The sequence below is a fragment of the Dama dama genome, chromosome 15 (genome assembly GCF_033118175.1).
Source record: "Dama dama isolate Ldn47 chromosome 15, ASM3311817v1, whole genome shotgun sequence".
Taxonomy (NCBI): domain Eukaryota; kingdom Metazoa; phylum Chordata; class Mammalia; order Artiodactyla; family Cervidae; genus Dama; species Dama dama.
The window spans coordinates 65,420,733-65,434,580 of record NC_083695.1 but is presented as its reverse complement, the minus strand read 5'-3'; the positions used below and the strand labels follow the sequence as shown (position 1 = coordinate 65,434,580).

Genomic DNA, 13,848 nt, shown 5'->3' with positions numbered 1-13,848 from the left:
TAGCTTAGACCAGGATGAAAGTAGTAATGATGGTGAGAGTCAAGTGCTGGATATATTTAAGGCAAAGTCAACAGGATTTATTGATTAAATGGATGTGGGATTGAGAGAAAGGGAGGAGCCAGGGATGATGATAGAATTTTGGGGGGGACCTGAGCAATTGAAAGGATGAAATCACCATCAGCTGAGATGGTAAAGATTGGGAGAATGTAGGCGGTGGGGGGTGGGGGTGGTGGCGGTGAGGATAGGAGGGTTCATTCTGTTTTGGACACATTAAACTTGAGAAGACTTTTAGACATTAGATGTGTTGAGTAGGCAGCAGAATATACATGGTTGGAGTTGGACCAAATGGGTTGAAATGATATATGTGGGAGTCACCAGCATATATAATAATACATAATTGTATGTATTATCATACAGCATTTCCATGTATGGTGAGATTGTTTACTGTCTGCCCCCCCACCCCCACCCCAAACTATAAGCTCCATGAGGCCAAGGACCACGTCAGTTCACACCCAGCAAGGTACCTGGCACTCGGTAAATATTTACTGAGCAAATGGAGAAGTTGCCCAATTACTCCCTTAAGAATAGTCACAGCAGCCCACACAACGAGAAGTACACTCTCTTGCAACCACAGCGCCAAGCCCAGCCAGCCCAAAACAGGGCCTTGGGTCTGTTCACCCCGAGCTTGAGATTCCAGAATGTAAGTGGATATGCTTGGCACATCACAGATATCTGGGTTTCAGCCTTGCCACATTCTCAAAGGGTGGAGCTGGGCGAGAGACCTGCCTGTTCTACCACATCTACTTCTCCCCGGGATGGGCAGGGGAGGGACGGCCTCACCCACTCACGGGCAGAGAGATTGCATCTATCCAGGGCACAAGCACAGGTCAGTGAGAGCCCCCCAGAGGAGTCATTCCCCTCCTTCATGTATTCTCCGAAGTTTGAAAAGACCACTCAGCACCTGAAGGCGAGAACACAGACCTACTGGGAACCTATTACAAGTAACAGGTGAAAAAAAAAAAAGTGACAACCACAAATCTTGATGAGATGACAGTACTGCCTAATCCTTCGAGCTAAAGCAAGACTCCCTGACCAGTGGGCATCGTGTCTCTGCTTCACCCACCAAGTGACCAGGAAGACAGAACTACAGCCAATAAGTGACATAACCAGGCGTAAGATTTCAGCTCATTAACTTCCCAGTTTAGAATCACTACCTTTGTGGAGATGATAAAAACAGTTCTAATGATCTGGTATAGTCCCCTCCCTTTCTGAAATAATGCAAGTGTGACCCTAAGATGGTTGATGACTGGCCAAGGGTTACCCAGCTGCAGGCCCAGGACAAGAAGTAGGGTTTTAGCCCTCTATTGAGGGCTTCTTCAGTGATAAAGGAAGGGTAAGAGTTACAGTGGCAGTTTTAGGCATTAGTCTTATAACATAAAATTATGTCTTAGTCAACAGGGAAACTACAGGTGTCATAGGAACACCAGGTACACGCTGTGAAGTTAAGAATGGTTCCTTCGCTTGTACCAAATTTGTCATCCTCCAGGGTTCTGCTTGGCTTTGGACTTCATGAATAAAGCTGTTCACAGCAGGACCCACAAAAGTGAAATAAAGATACACTAGCAGATTTTCTTTCTTTTTTTTTTTGCAGATTTTCTTTTTTAATGCAGATATATACCCCAGTAAAACTTTAAGGTGAAATTTTTATTTGTTTATTTATATTTATTTATATCTAATTTTGGGGGGCTGTGCTGTGAGGCTCATGGGATCTTAGTTCCCAGGGATTGAACCTGGGTCACAGCAGTGAACCTGCTGAGTCCTAACCACTGGATCACCAGGGAATTCTCGTGTAAGCTTTTTAAAATCAACAAAAATTGAGTGCTTCCTCAGTACAAGTCATTGTGCTAAGTACCTAGTGTGTGTGTGTGTGTGTGTGTGTGTGTGTGACAGTATCAGTAAGAGAGGCAAGCACACACACATACAAGGTCTTCAAGGCTGGCAGTGCGGTTGCTGACAGAAGACTAACATCAAAGAACCGTCTAATAACATGGAGTGGATCACTGTTAAGTAAGTGGCATAAGGCGACTCAGAAACAGCAATTCTGTCTGCTGTGGGGGCTGGGGGATTTGTCAGGCAAGGTGCTTCTAGAAAGATAAGGGATTGGAGGTGGACCTTGAAGAGAAGAAAGGCTCTTGATAAGAAAGGGGAAAGGGCATGAGTAAACACAGGTGACCTTAATGTCAAGGAAGAGAAAGAAATTGTGTCATAAAAGGAAGGACTGAACCAGACCTGAACAACCTTGGAAGTTAAAGTTCTTACAGGAGTGGGAGGCGCAGAAAGATTTCTGAACATAGAACTACAAGGTTTGGAATAGGTGAATTTAACAGATATCTTCTGGGATACCAGTGTGTGTAGGCATTGGATGAATGACTGAAGATGTACTTGTCTCTGTTGGGAAACTAACTTCAGCCTGGGAGATGAGCTGGCCTTGAGGTAACAAGGAGCAGGTCTGTAAGACCTGCTGAATGAAGAACTAGCAGGTCCCAGAGAATGACTCCTCCAGGTCATGGAGGCAAAGAAAGTTAGCAGAGAGGGTTCCTCAAAGTTAAATTTAGACAGCTGGAAGAATGGAAGAGCATAGGGAAGCTAGCTGAAGGCGGGGAGACGCAGAGCTGGTTTAGAAGCATTGACTCTGAAGTTAATTACATCAGTGTCCAGTACATGAATCTGGGGTTGGAGAGGCAATAGCTGAAGATAAGAGTGTAGGTGTCTTTCCAATGGACAAAGAGTTGTGGGTCTATTTCCTTGGGAGGGAGATGAGAGGAAAAAAGAAAAGAAAATGTAAAACTGAACCATGGGGATTTCCCAGGTGGTGCAATGGATAAGAATCTGCCTGCCAATGCAGAGGACACGGGTTCCATCCCTGGTCTGGGAAGATTCCACCTACCTCAAAGCAACTAAGCTAGTACACCACAATTACAGAGCCCGCACTCTAGAGCCCGTGAGCTGCAACACTGAAGCTCCTGAGCCCTAGAGCCTGTGCTCTGCAACAAGAGAATCCCCTGCAGTGGGAAGCCCTCACATCACAAAAGAGTAGCCTCCTGCTCCCTGCAACTAGGAGAACCCAGCACAGCCCAAAATAAATAAATACATAAAAAACAAACAAACAAACAAACAGAACCACGGTGTCCCACACTAGGAGGTGATGGTGGGCCTGAGTAATCAGAGAAAAACCAAAATGCCAAGGAAGGAAAAGTTTTCGCTGGGAGGGTAGTTTCAAAGGGGAGAGGGTTGTCAACAGTAAAAAAAAAAAAAAAAAAAAAAAACCACCCTACTAATCAATTACATACACTGAGCACATAAATAATAAGTATTTGTTGAATAAATGAATGAAAGAAAGCCCTTGGATTTGAGAACCCTCTTTCCACGTCAGAAGAATGGCTTGTGTTGCCCTCAGACAAGTGGATTTCAATGCTAAATTTTATGTCGTCCTCCCTATAAAAAAACATGTTGCTTCTTGCACAAGTCATCCTGTCCAACACACAGACATCCTTCCCTCCTTTCCCCTTGTTTCCCCTCATTTTCATTCCCAGTTTCCGAAACTCAAGCAACACAAACCTGTGGTGTCAAAGGAGACAGGAAACAGCAACTAGAGTTTCTACTTCATTAATAACTGCCTGTGGCTCCTCTTACATAAAGGGCTATGTGGCAACTGAGTAGGAGACTGCGTTCTAATCCCAGCTGTACTACTAACTAGCTGTGTGGCTGAGGACAAGTTGCTCAACTTCTCTGGATCTGGGCTTTTAATAGACAAGAGAAGGTAGGTCTATCTGGACTCTAGACAAGTTTCGAAGGTCTCCTTGAGCATTAAAGTCTGCGATTTTATCATTCTCAGAAGGTCCTTGCAACACTCTCTAAGAAGGAAGTGAAGTGAGTACAAGACCCGGGGAAACGACCGCCAGACCTCTTACCCAGGCGGAGCGCCAGGATAGGAGGAGTGTACCCAGAAAGTGAGAAGGCGCTGCCGGCCCTCGCGGATCACCAACGAGCAGATCCCATCCCCAAGGCTGGGAAGGATCCCAACAACCCGAGCGCGATTCCCACCCCGCACCCCACCTTTCCTAGACTCCCAGACGGCCCAGAGGCTCTAAAAAGCCCTGCGGGAAAAATAAAGATTTCTTTCCCAGAGTCCTGCGCTGCTTTTGCAAGTCGGATTCCAGCAGACATGATCTGCAGCCTGATAATGACACAGTCTTCGGAAAGAGCGACTGTGCTCGTCTCGTTCGCTCAGAGTTCTGAGGACGCCTGGCCGCCCGCGCCGTGCCCCGACGTGCGGGCTTCCGACCCCGGCCCCGTGGCCAGGCAAGCTGCGCCCCAGCCCGGGGCCCTCCTTCCCTCCGTCGGCCCCTCAGCGGTCTGCAAACATTTCCTGCCCCTGCCCCCACCCCCACCCGGAGCTTCCCAGTTGGAGCGAGTTGGGCTCGCAGCCGGGTCAGGGCTCGCGGTTACCCCAACTCGCTTCCCCGGCCACGGGGGCTGGGAAGGGGGGGGGGGGGGTCCCGCCTGGCTCGGGAGGAGCCATTGGGGAAACCCAGGCGCCAGAAGCTGCGGGAGGTCGCTCGGGAAGCCCAGGTCTCCCGCAACAAGGAGGAAAACTAGCCGGGCGCCGACGACCCTGCTCCCTTCCCCGTCTTACCTGCTCGCTTGCGGGGGTGTCCTGGGGCGGTCGGCCTCTCCCGGCGCTGTCTCCCCACGCAGTTGCCCATGCTGGCTCTTCAGCCGGGCCCCATGCACCGGAGGCGGCGGGCTGATCGGCTGCTCCGCGCTCCTGCCCCGGACGGCGGCGTCCCGGGTCAACGGCTCCTGCTGCCAGGCATCGGGCGCTCACCAATCTCCCCCGGGGCGCGCTCTACCCCGGCACCGGCTTCGCCACAAACTTTGCGGGCGAGGGGAGAGAGGGAGGTGGCCGACTCCCCAGCACAGTCCCAGGTGGCCGGGCCAGGGGGGCCCGCGACGGTGCCCTGCCGAAGACCAGCTCCGCTGGAGGGGCGGAGAGAGGGGGCGGGCACCGCCGCAGCTACTCCCGGCTAGCTCGGGGCTCCCAGCTGGGGCCGGCCCCCCGCAGCCTGTCACTCACCTGCCTAACCCCGCCCCAGCCCAGCCCCGCTGCCTGCTGCCGGCTCGCGGTGCCCGCGCCGCCGCCGCCGCCGCCCGCCCCAGGTGCGCATGTGACCGACGGCACCGCCCCCTCGGGCCGGGCCTGGTTTTCTCATTGGTTTCCCCCAGGGTGCGGACCGCCCCCTCGGCCCCACCCAGCCAGGTGCCCGCCCCGCCGCCCGTCTCCCGGGGAGCTGGGCCGGGAATTATTCGCCCTCAATGGCCCCCGGCTGCGTGCCCGGCAGCAGCCTTCCCTTCCCTGAGCCACCGCCCCGACTCCAGGCCCCGCCCCTTGGGGAGGGACCGTCCCCATCCCTCCCGGGAACTGCCTGGCCTCGAGCCGGCAGACACGTGATCCAGGGAGCGCCCCGCCCCTCAGCCTTCGCCAGGCGATTGGCTCGGGGAGGCGCGTGCGCTGAGAGCCCCGGCCAGTGCCACCGCCCACTTCCCCTCCCACGGTCTCCAGTTCGCGTCATGGCCGCCGCCGCGGCTCTGGAGGCGGTGGCGCCTCTGGGCGCCCTGTGGGGCCTCGTGCAAGACTTCGTCATGGGTCAGCAGGAGGGCCCCGCTGACCAAGTGGCTGCAGGTACGGCAGACGGCGCCGGACGGCTTCCTCTTTGGGACATCCAGAAGGGAGCGGCCTCAGCAGAGGCGCCTGGCGGGAAGGGAGTAAGGGACAGCGGTGACTTAGAGAGATTGGTCCGGGGCTGGTTGTGAGCACCGCAAGCTTGAGAGCCATAACAAATTGCGAGTCGCTTAGTCTTCCTTAAAACGCCCTTACGCCCCTCGTCTCGGTTTATTGTCACTGTGTGCGCCGGCCGGGGTTAGGAGACTCATTACGGTTTCAGAGATGAGGAAACTGCTGCCCAGCGAGGGCATGAGACTTTCAGATGAGGCCGGTGGAGGAGCTGGGACTCGGACCCAGGTCCTCCAGTTTAGAACCAGGGGCTCATGCCGCGAAAGCATGTTGTTTCTATGAAGTTGACGTAAGAAGAAGCATCTTCAGCGGCATCAGCTCGAGTCGCGTGGCATGTTGGGAGTGGCCGGGCGGCCCGATCTCTGACTGGCTGTAGTTGCAGAGAGGAGGAGAGAAACCTGTCTAGGGGGAGTTTGAGATGTTCTGCGTATCCTTCTTAAGGCTTACCCTCCGTTTCTTGTTAAAGTTCTTGATTAATTTGCTTTGTGACTTTTTAATGTGCAAATGGTGCTTGTTTTTATCTTTTCCCCAGATCTCCTGTTTCCCGCGTTTGATCAGTTTAGGAATCTCTTAGTTCTGGCAGCTTATCTAAGATTTGAATAAAACAAATTAAAGATTTCCTTGGAATTCTGATACTTTACTCTTTTAGGAAAAGAAAAAAAACCTAAGTAGTTACTGAGTGTCAGAAGGCCTTCAGACCTGACATTTAAGTAATAGAATACAAAGTAATCTTGTCAGTACAGATGACTTTTATTTTTGGAAATTTTGCATGTTTTAGGGAGAAGTAAAGGATACATTTCTCTTGAAAACCGAACATAATCACTTTCAGGATGTGTGAAAAATGAATAAAGTGAATTTGTCAGAAGCATGAACCATTGATCCTTAGCGTATCCCACTTTCATTCAATGCTTCCACAATTATCTAACACATTTTTCAAACATGATGCAAAGTTATATATAAAAACAATTTACACTAGATCTGTGCCTGCCAGGGACTTAAAATGTAGTGGGAGCGGCGATCATGCAAATAGTATGAAAAGGACTGCAAGAGGTATTTGCAGGGTGACGTGGAAACATTAAGGAGCAAATGAATTGCCGGATGTAGTCATTCCTCTAAAGCTAAACTTACAGCTCTGTGCACTATAGTGTGTTGTCAGTGCTTATAATTAACAACTGCACTGTTATCAGTGTCATTTTCCCCAGTGTTGTTTTATTAAAAACTTCAAACATCCAGCAAAGTGACACACACCCACTGCCTAGATTCTACCATTAACATTTTAATATAATTTGCTTTATCATGTATCTGTCCATCATTTAAATTGCAGCTTTGAGTACACCTCCCTCTGACTGCTTTGGTATGCATGTCATTAACTAGGGTTTGTTTAGTTTATTTTGGTATAAAGTTGGTGTTCAGTGAAGTGTACAACTCTCAAGTATACATTCATTGATTTTGAAAAATGCATACACCTACCAGCTACCAAGATAAAGAACATTACTATAAAAAGTGTTCTTTGTAACTCTTTCCTTTCCCATTTATATATTAGGAACAAAGTAATTTAGGGTTTTCAAATTCAGAACACAATTGAGAAGCCAGGATGAATAAGGACTGCCAAGTTCTTAAAATATTTTTGTAAAATTTGTATTTTTTATGCCTGAAAAAAAAGTGGCCTAAACTATTGTCTAGTTTAAATTTAACTCAGCTCAGTTAAGTCTGTAATACTAGCCCTGTTGTAATTTAACCCTCCTGATTAGGAAAGGAGGTTAGTAATAACAGATAACTAACAGAGGAGTAATAATAGATAAGGTTGAAAAGGTTTGGTGGGGTTGAATGGTGCCTAACCTTGGATTCTAAGCAGAGGGATTTGAATGACCTATTGTACATAATTGGAGTCAGTGTAGATCCTTGAGCAAGGGAGTCATATAGTGAAGGTGAATTTGAGAAGGATTAAGTTGGTATTCTTAATCTTATATCACAGCTTTAGTTACAGTTGTTGAAGGGTGACAGAGTTTTGAAGCATCCCCAGAATAAGATATGCTTTCTAATCCTCCAGCCTAAGTCAAGCTTTGTGATTGCTGAAGGGGACCAACTTTCTATTCAGCCAGTCATAGCAGCAGCGCCTCCTACAAATTGTAACTGCAGAAGGAACACCCTGTGATCACAAAGGTAGTTACCACCAACTTTGTTTTGCATTTGAGTTCCGGATGAAAGTAGGTGTCAGATGCAGAGGGTACAAATGATGGAAGAGAAATTACTTGGCAGCCTAAGGGTTAAAGACTTCTCAGCCAGGCATTCAGTGGCTGCCACTCCCCTCCTGGATCTTTAGTTCCAGGCAGCCACCTTGATTTGCTGTTCCCCTGAGTGCCTTTCTTCCCAGATCCCTCCACTAGCTCCATCTAATTCAAGTTAGACCTGGGATTAAAGGCCCAGTTTGAGTGCTCAGTGCCTGCCCCCAAGTGTCTCCTGATTCTCTAGGCAGACATCATCTCACACTAGAATCTTTGTGGAACTTATTTCTCAACCAGTCATACTTTTTACCTGACTTTAGTAGCTACTTCTGTAAACGTCTCCATATCATACCCTACTGTAGAGTCCCCTGGAGACTAGCATAAGTAGGTAGTATAAGAGATGAATAAATGAATAAGAGATGTTGAAGGAAGTATTTATGGAATTTGAGGCCTAACTAGTTACAGGGCTTGGGGGTAAGAGAGGACTCTTAAGATGACCTCAAGAATTTGAGCCTGAGGATGAGCAAAAGAAAAGTACTTTGTCCAAAAATTGGGAAAGGAGATTTTGAACACGTTGGCCTTACAGATGATGGATATAAAATTTCTTCCTCTTATTTGGATTTGCCTTCATGTTAGTCTTAATTGTATTTTCCCACATTTGTGATTCCATGAGGAGACCACTATTCTTGAAATCAGAAGGCTGTTAAAGAAAAATAAATATAGTTCTGAGAAAAGTGTGGCATCCTCAGCAGAAAGGGAATTTTGAGAACTTGATTGGAACTGAGTACCGACTGGGATTTCTCTCTCCTGTTCCTTCACATCCTCCCCCCTGCCCCCTTGGCTGCTACTCAAGAGGCTGCGACTCCATCAAACAGAAGTGTGATTGTGCATTCTGTGTCATTGCTCATGGAAATACTCCTTTGACGACTCCTCAGTGCCCCACATGAACTGGTGCCCCACTAAGGAGAGAGTGGGTAGTTAGCAGGTGCTAGTAGGTTCATTTTTAGAGAACAAATCTTGAACACATTGGAAAAACTTAGATCTACCTAAATAGGGAGAGAAACTTACATTTATTTTTCCTTATGCCTGTGAGACTGCCGTTGGGAAAGTTAACTTTTTATTAGCTTCTTTCATCCCTGGAGTTCAAGTGCATAACTAACTTCCAGGTATTCAGGTGTTTTTCATTTGGAAGAACTAATCACTTGAAGTTAGTAATGAGGGGTTCCATCCCTGGTCCTGGAAGACCCCACATGCCATGGAGCAACTAAGCCCATGCACCAGAGCTATTGAGCCTGTCCTCCAGAGCCCAGGGACCACAACTACTGAATCCTGCGTGCCCTAGATCCTGTGTTACACAACAAGAGTGTTAGTCGCTGTTGTATCCAGCTCTTTGCGACCCCATGGACTGTAGCCTGCCAGGCTCTTCTGTCCGTGGGATTCTCTAGATGAGAATACTGCAATGGCTTGCCATTTGCTTCTTCAGGGGATCTTCCCTACCCAGGTATGAACCTGGGCCTCCTGCGTTGCAAGCAGATTCTTTACCGTCTGAGCCACCAGGGAAACCCACAACAGGAGAGGCCACTGAAATGAGAAGCTCATGCAGTGCAACAGGAGAGTAGCCGACCGCTCTCTGCAACTAGAGAAAAGCTCATGTAGCAATGAAGACATAGCACAGCCAAATAGATAAAATTACATTTAAAAGAAAGTTTAAAGATAAATAAATAAAGTTAGTAATAGATCGTCCCACATGGGCTTCCCTGGTGGCTCAGATGGCAAAGAATCTGTCAGGAATGCAAAAGACCTGGGTTCAGTCTCTGGGTTGGGAAGATCCCCTGGAGAAGGGAATGGCTCCTACTCTAGTATACACTTAAGAATTTAACTCCTTTCCTGTTATCCCAGTCTCTGTTTGTATCACTATAGCAACACTGAACTAGTTGTTTTTTAATTGTTTTAAATGTCTTTCTGCCCCCCAAAACTGGGTTCCTTAAAAGCTCCCTATCTACATTTCTTTCTCCAGTCCTGACATGTTAGTTGATTTATAATAGATTTCAATAAATATTGAATGAATAAATGAAAACAAACATAAATGATAATCTTTTAAAGAATGGTTAAAGGAACATGTAAAAGGGAGTAATTTTGTTTGGGAAATCAAGGAAGCCTTCACAGGAAGAGTTGCAATTTGAGCTGGATCTTGAAGAGTTAAAGTTTCTCAGACTGACAAGGGCAAAAAAGAGGCATTCCAAACCAAGGGAGCATGTCTCCAGGCCTGAGGATATGGAAGAGCTGCTCATGTTGAGAACTCATGTGACTGAATGATAGGAGCTATGATGAAAGGTGAGGCTGGAGGAGATTGAGGGCTAAATCATGAATGACCGCAAGCCAAGGAGTCAGGTCTCAGGCAGTGAGGAGCAAATGGAGAATGGTGAACAGATAATTAATTGTGCATTTTAGATAGATTAGGGATGGATCAGAAGGCTTTTTAAAAAGTGAGATAGATAAAATTCACTGTAAAAAGTGAGATAAAAATGAGATAGATAAAATTCACACTAACCATTTTAAGAAATAAGTGGCTTAGTCTATTCACAATGTTCCACAGCTATCAGCACTCCCTAAAAATTCCAGAACATTTTCATTCCACTAAAAAGTGGAAGGCTATTTTGACAGCTGTCCCTGATAGCCTGGTCATAGGGATGAAAAGGGAAAAAGATGAAACCTTGAAAGACATTTCTAACATAGGCTCAACGAAACTAGAATAAAATGTTAGTTTTAGTCATCTTTTTGGAAACATCCTCAAAATACTGATTCTAGTTTTTTGCCCCCTTACTTGCATTTTTCTTACTGTTATGTAGTGTTGCAACAGCTTTACTGTCTCTTCATTTTTTTCCTTTTTTTTTTTTTTTTTTCCTTTGGGCTGTACCACATGGCATGTGGGATCTTAGGTTCTCAGACCAGGGATCAAACCCGTTACCCCTATCATGGAGACTCAGAGTCTTAACCACTGGACCACCAGGGAAGTCCCCATTTTTTTCCTAATTTTATATGACTTTTGTACTTCTCTTTTATGTTGGTGCTGCATTAATTCAAGATGAAATCTTTGTGAAAGGATGAAGACTGAAGGGCTGTGCTATGAGAATTTGCCCATATACTGGGATTTAAGAAATCACATGCAAATGGATGTTTCTTTGTAATTATTTATACAAAGCAGCCAGTTTTGTAATAATATATACTGAATGCTGAAGAAGTCTTTTTCATTTATAAAATTTGAGGCCGGCTGTAGGAGTGAGATTGACTATAGGGAGCATGAGGGGAACTCTATCTGTTGATGGAAATATTCTGTGTCTTGGTTTGGGTGTTGGTTACTCTAGGTATACTCTTGTTAAAACTAATCAAATTATACATTTCACTGTATATAAAGTTTACCTCAATATTTTTTTAATGAAAAAATTAGAGGTGACCGAATGGGGCCTAGTAGTCAAGTCTTTGTCCTATAGCATTTGAGGTATTTCCAAAGAGAGACTCTAGCCGAGCATCCACAGTGGGCTCTGATGGTATTGCTGAAAAAGAGTGCTTCAGTTCAGTGATATTCTTTGCTAGTAACAGTTATCAGTCCCCTGTGGCTTCCTGTATGCTAACACCCTTGTGGCTGCTACTGAAATTTGTTTTTAGATGGGTTTTTCAGCAGAGTTTCCTGGGTTCTGTCCAGGAGATTCCAGAAAAGTACCCTTTTCCACCCTCCCAAGTGGTACAGTAATTTGTAACCCGGGAATGGGTCTGTCTCTTAAGTATTGCCATTACAGGATGGGGTGTAGAACCTATCTCTCAGTGCCTTAGTTGTCCTGTTAGTCTAGCTGCTGATCTTCCCCCACCCCACTGCTTGCAGATTTTTTTCCCTTGGCTCTTTTTCAGGAGCAGGGGCAGCAGCTGGGCCTTCCACATCCTGGCACGAGTAAGGCTAAGAGTGCCTGATGTCTAAATTGGTGCCAGTCACGAGCTGTGAATCCCAACTAGAGCACTCTCTTCCTCAGTCAGATTGGGCTTCTTACTCTAGTACCAGATTACGCCTCTGCCCAGCTCAGCTCACAGCTATTGTTCAGAGACCACAGACTTAAGGGGAACTGGAGTTTAGTTTTCTCAAGCCTATTCTTCACTTAGCCAAAGTCTGGTCTTGGCGAGAGCTGACTAATTAGGTCTTGTGTTTAAAGGTACGTAGGTTGAGGACCCAGAACAGACTGTGGAAGTAATTGCCTGATTGCCACACCTTATTGAGCTAAAACTCCTCTACATTAATCAAACGCTTAGAAGATTGCTAACCTTTCACTCTTAGTTGCTCCTTTGAAAATTTCTCCTATGATAATTCTGTTATATCGAAGTGAATTACCATTGTGCTGTTAAAATTGCATTTTCAAAAATATACTCACGTAATATACTCACATGGTACAACATTCAAAAGCTGCAAAAAGACCCACAGTGAGACATCTTCCTTTCATCCCAGGCAGATGAATTAACTATATTACTCAGTTCAGTTCAGTCGCTCAGTCATGTCTGACTCTGTGACCCCATGGACTGCAGCACGCCAGGCTTCGCTGCCCATCACCAACTCCTGGAGTTTACTCAAACTCATGTCCATTGAGTCTGTGATGCCATCCAACCATCTCATCTTCTGTCGTCCCCTTCTCCTCCCACCTTCAATCTTTCCTAGCATCAGGATCTTTTCAAATAAGTCAGTTTTTTGCATTAGGTGGCCATATTAGAGTTTCAGTTTCAACATTACCCTTCCAGTGAACACCCAGGACTGATCTCCTTTAGGATGGACTGGTTGGATCTCCTTGCAGCCCAGGGGACTCTCAAGAGTTCTTCAACACCACAGTTCAAAAGCATCAGTTTTTCGGTGCTCAGCTTTCTTTACAGTCCAGCTCTCACATCCATACATGACTACTGGAAAAACCCTAGCTTTGATTAGACGGACCTTTGTTGGCAGAGTAATGTCTCTGCTTTTTAATTTGCTGTCTAGGTTGGTCATAATTTTTCTTCCAAGGAGCAAGTGTCTTTTAATTTCATGGCTGCAGTCACCATCTGCAGTGATTTTGGAGCCCAAAAAAATAAAGTGTGTCACTGTTTCCACTGTTTCCCCATCTATTTGCCATGAAGTGATAGGACCAGATGCCATAATCCTAGTTTTATGAATGTTGAGCTTTAAGCCAAGGTTTTCACTGTCCTCTTTCACTTTCATAAAGAGGTTCTTTAGTTCTTCTTCTCTTTCTGCCATAAGAGTGGTGTCATCTGCATATCTAAGGTTATTGGTATTTCTCCCGGCAGTCTTGATTCCAGCTTATGCTTCATCCAGTCCAGCATTTCTCATGATGTACTCCACGTATAAGTTAAATAAGCAGGGTGACTATACAGCCTTGACGTACTCCTTTCCCGATTTGGAGCTAGTCTGTATTACTCATGTATGATATATCCTCACTAAAGGGAGCCTCTTGATGAAAATGAAAGAGGGGAGTGAAAAATTGGCTTAAAGCTCAACGTTCAGAAAACTAAGATCATGGCATCCGGTCCCATCACTTCATGGCAAATAGATGGGGAAACAGTGGAAACAGTGGCTGACTTTATAGTTTTGGGCTCCAAAATCACTGCAGATGGTGATTGCAGCCATGAAATTAAAAGACGCTTACTCCTTGGAAGGAAAGTTATGACCAACCTAGACAGCATATTAAAAAGCAGAGACATTACTTTGTCAACAAAGGTCCATATAGTCAAGGCTATGTA

At 46.2% G+C, this 13,848-nt stretch overlaps 2 protein-coding genes across 3 annotated transcripts in view; one reads left to right on the top strand and one right to left on the bottom strand.

Moving 5' to 3' along the window:
- Positions 1–5,168, bottom strand: part of UBTD1 (ubiquitin domain containing 1) — a 50,119-nt gene extending 44,951 nt beyond the window's left edge. Inside the window, exon 1 of the mRNA XM_061162309.1 lies at positions 4,697–5,168. Coding sequence (XP_061018292.1) covers positions 4,697–4,766 — 70 coding nt within the window. The 5' untranslated portion in view covers positions 4,767–5,168. The remainder of the gene's footprint in view (positions 1–4,696) is intronic.
- A 432-nt stretch (positions 5,169–5,600) lies between these two features.
- MMS19 (MMS19 homolog, cytosolic iron-sulfur assembly component) overlaps positions 5,601–13,848 on the top strand; it is a 36,354-nt gene continuing 28,106 nt past the window's right edge. For both annotated transcript variants that reach the window (XM_061162296.1, XM_061162295.1), the window contains exon 1: positions 5,601–5,743. In XM_061162296.1, the coding sequence (XP_061018279.1) occupies positions 5,632–5,743 (112 nt within the window). In that variant the 5' untranslated portion in view covers positions 5,601–5,631. The remainder of the gene's footprint in view (positions 5,744–13,848) is intronic.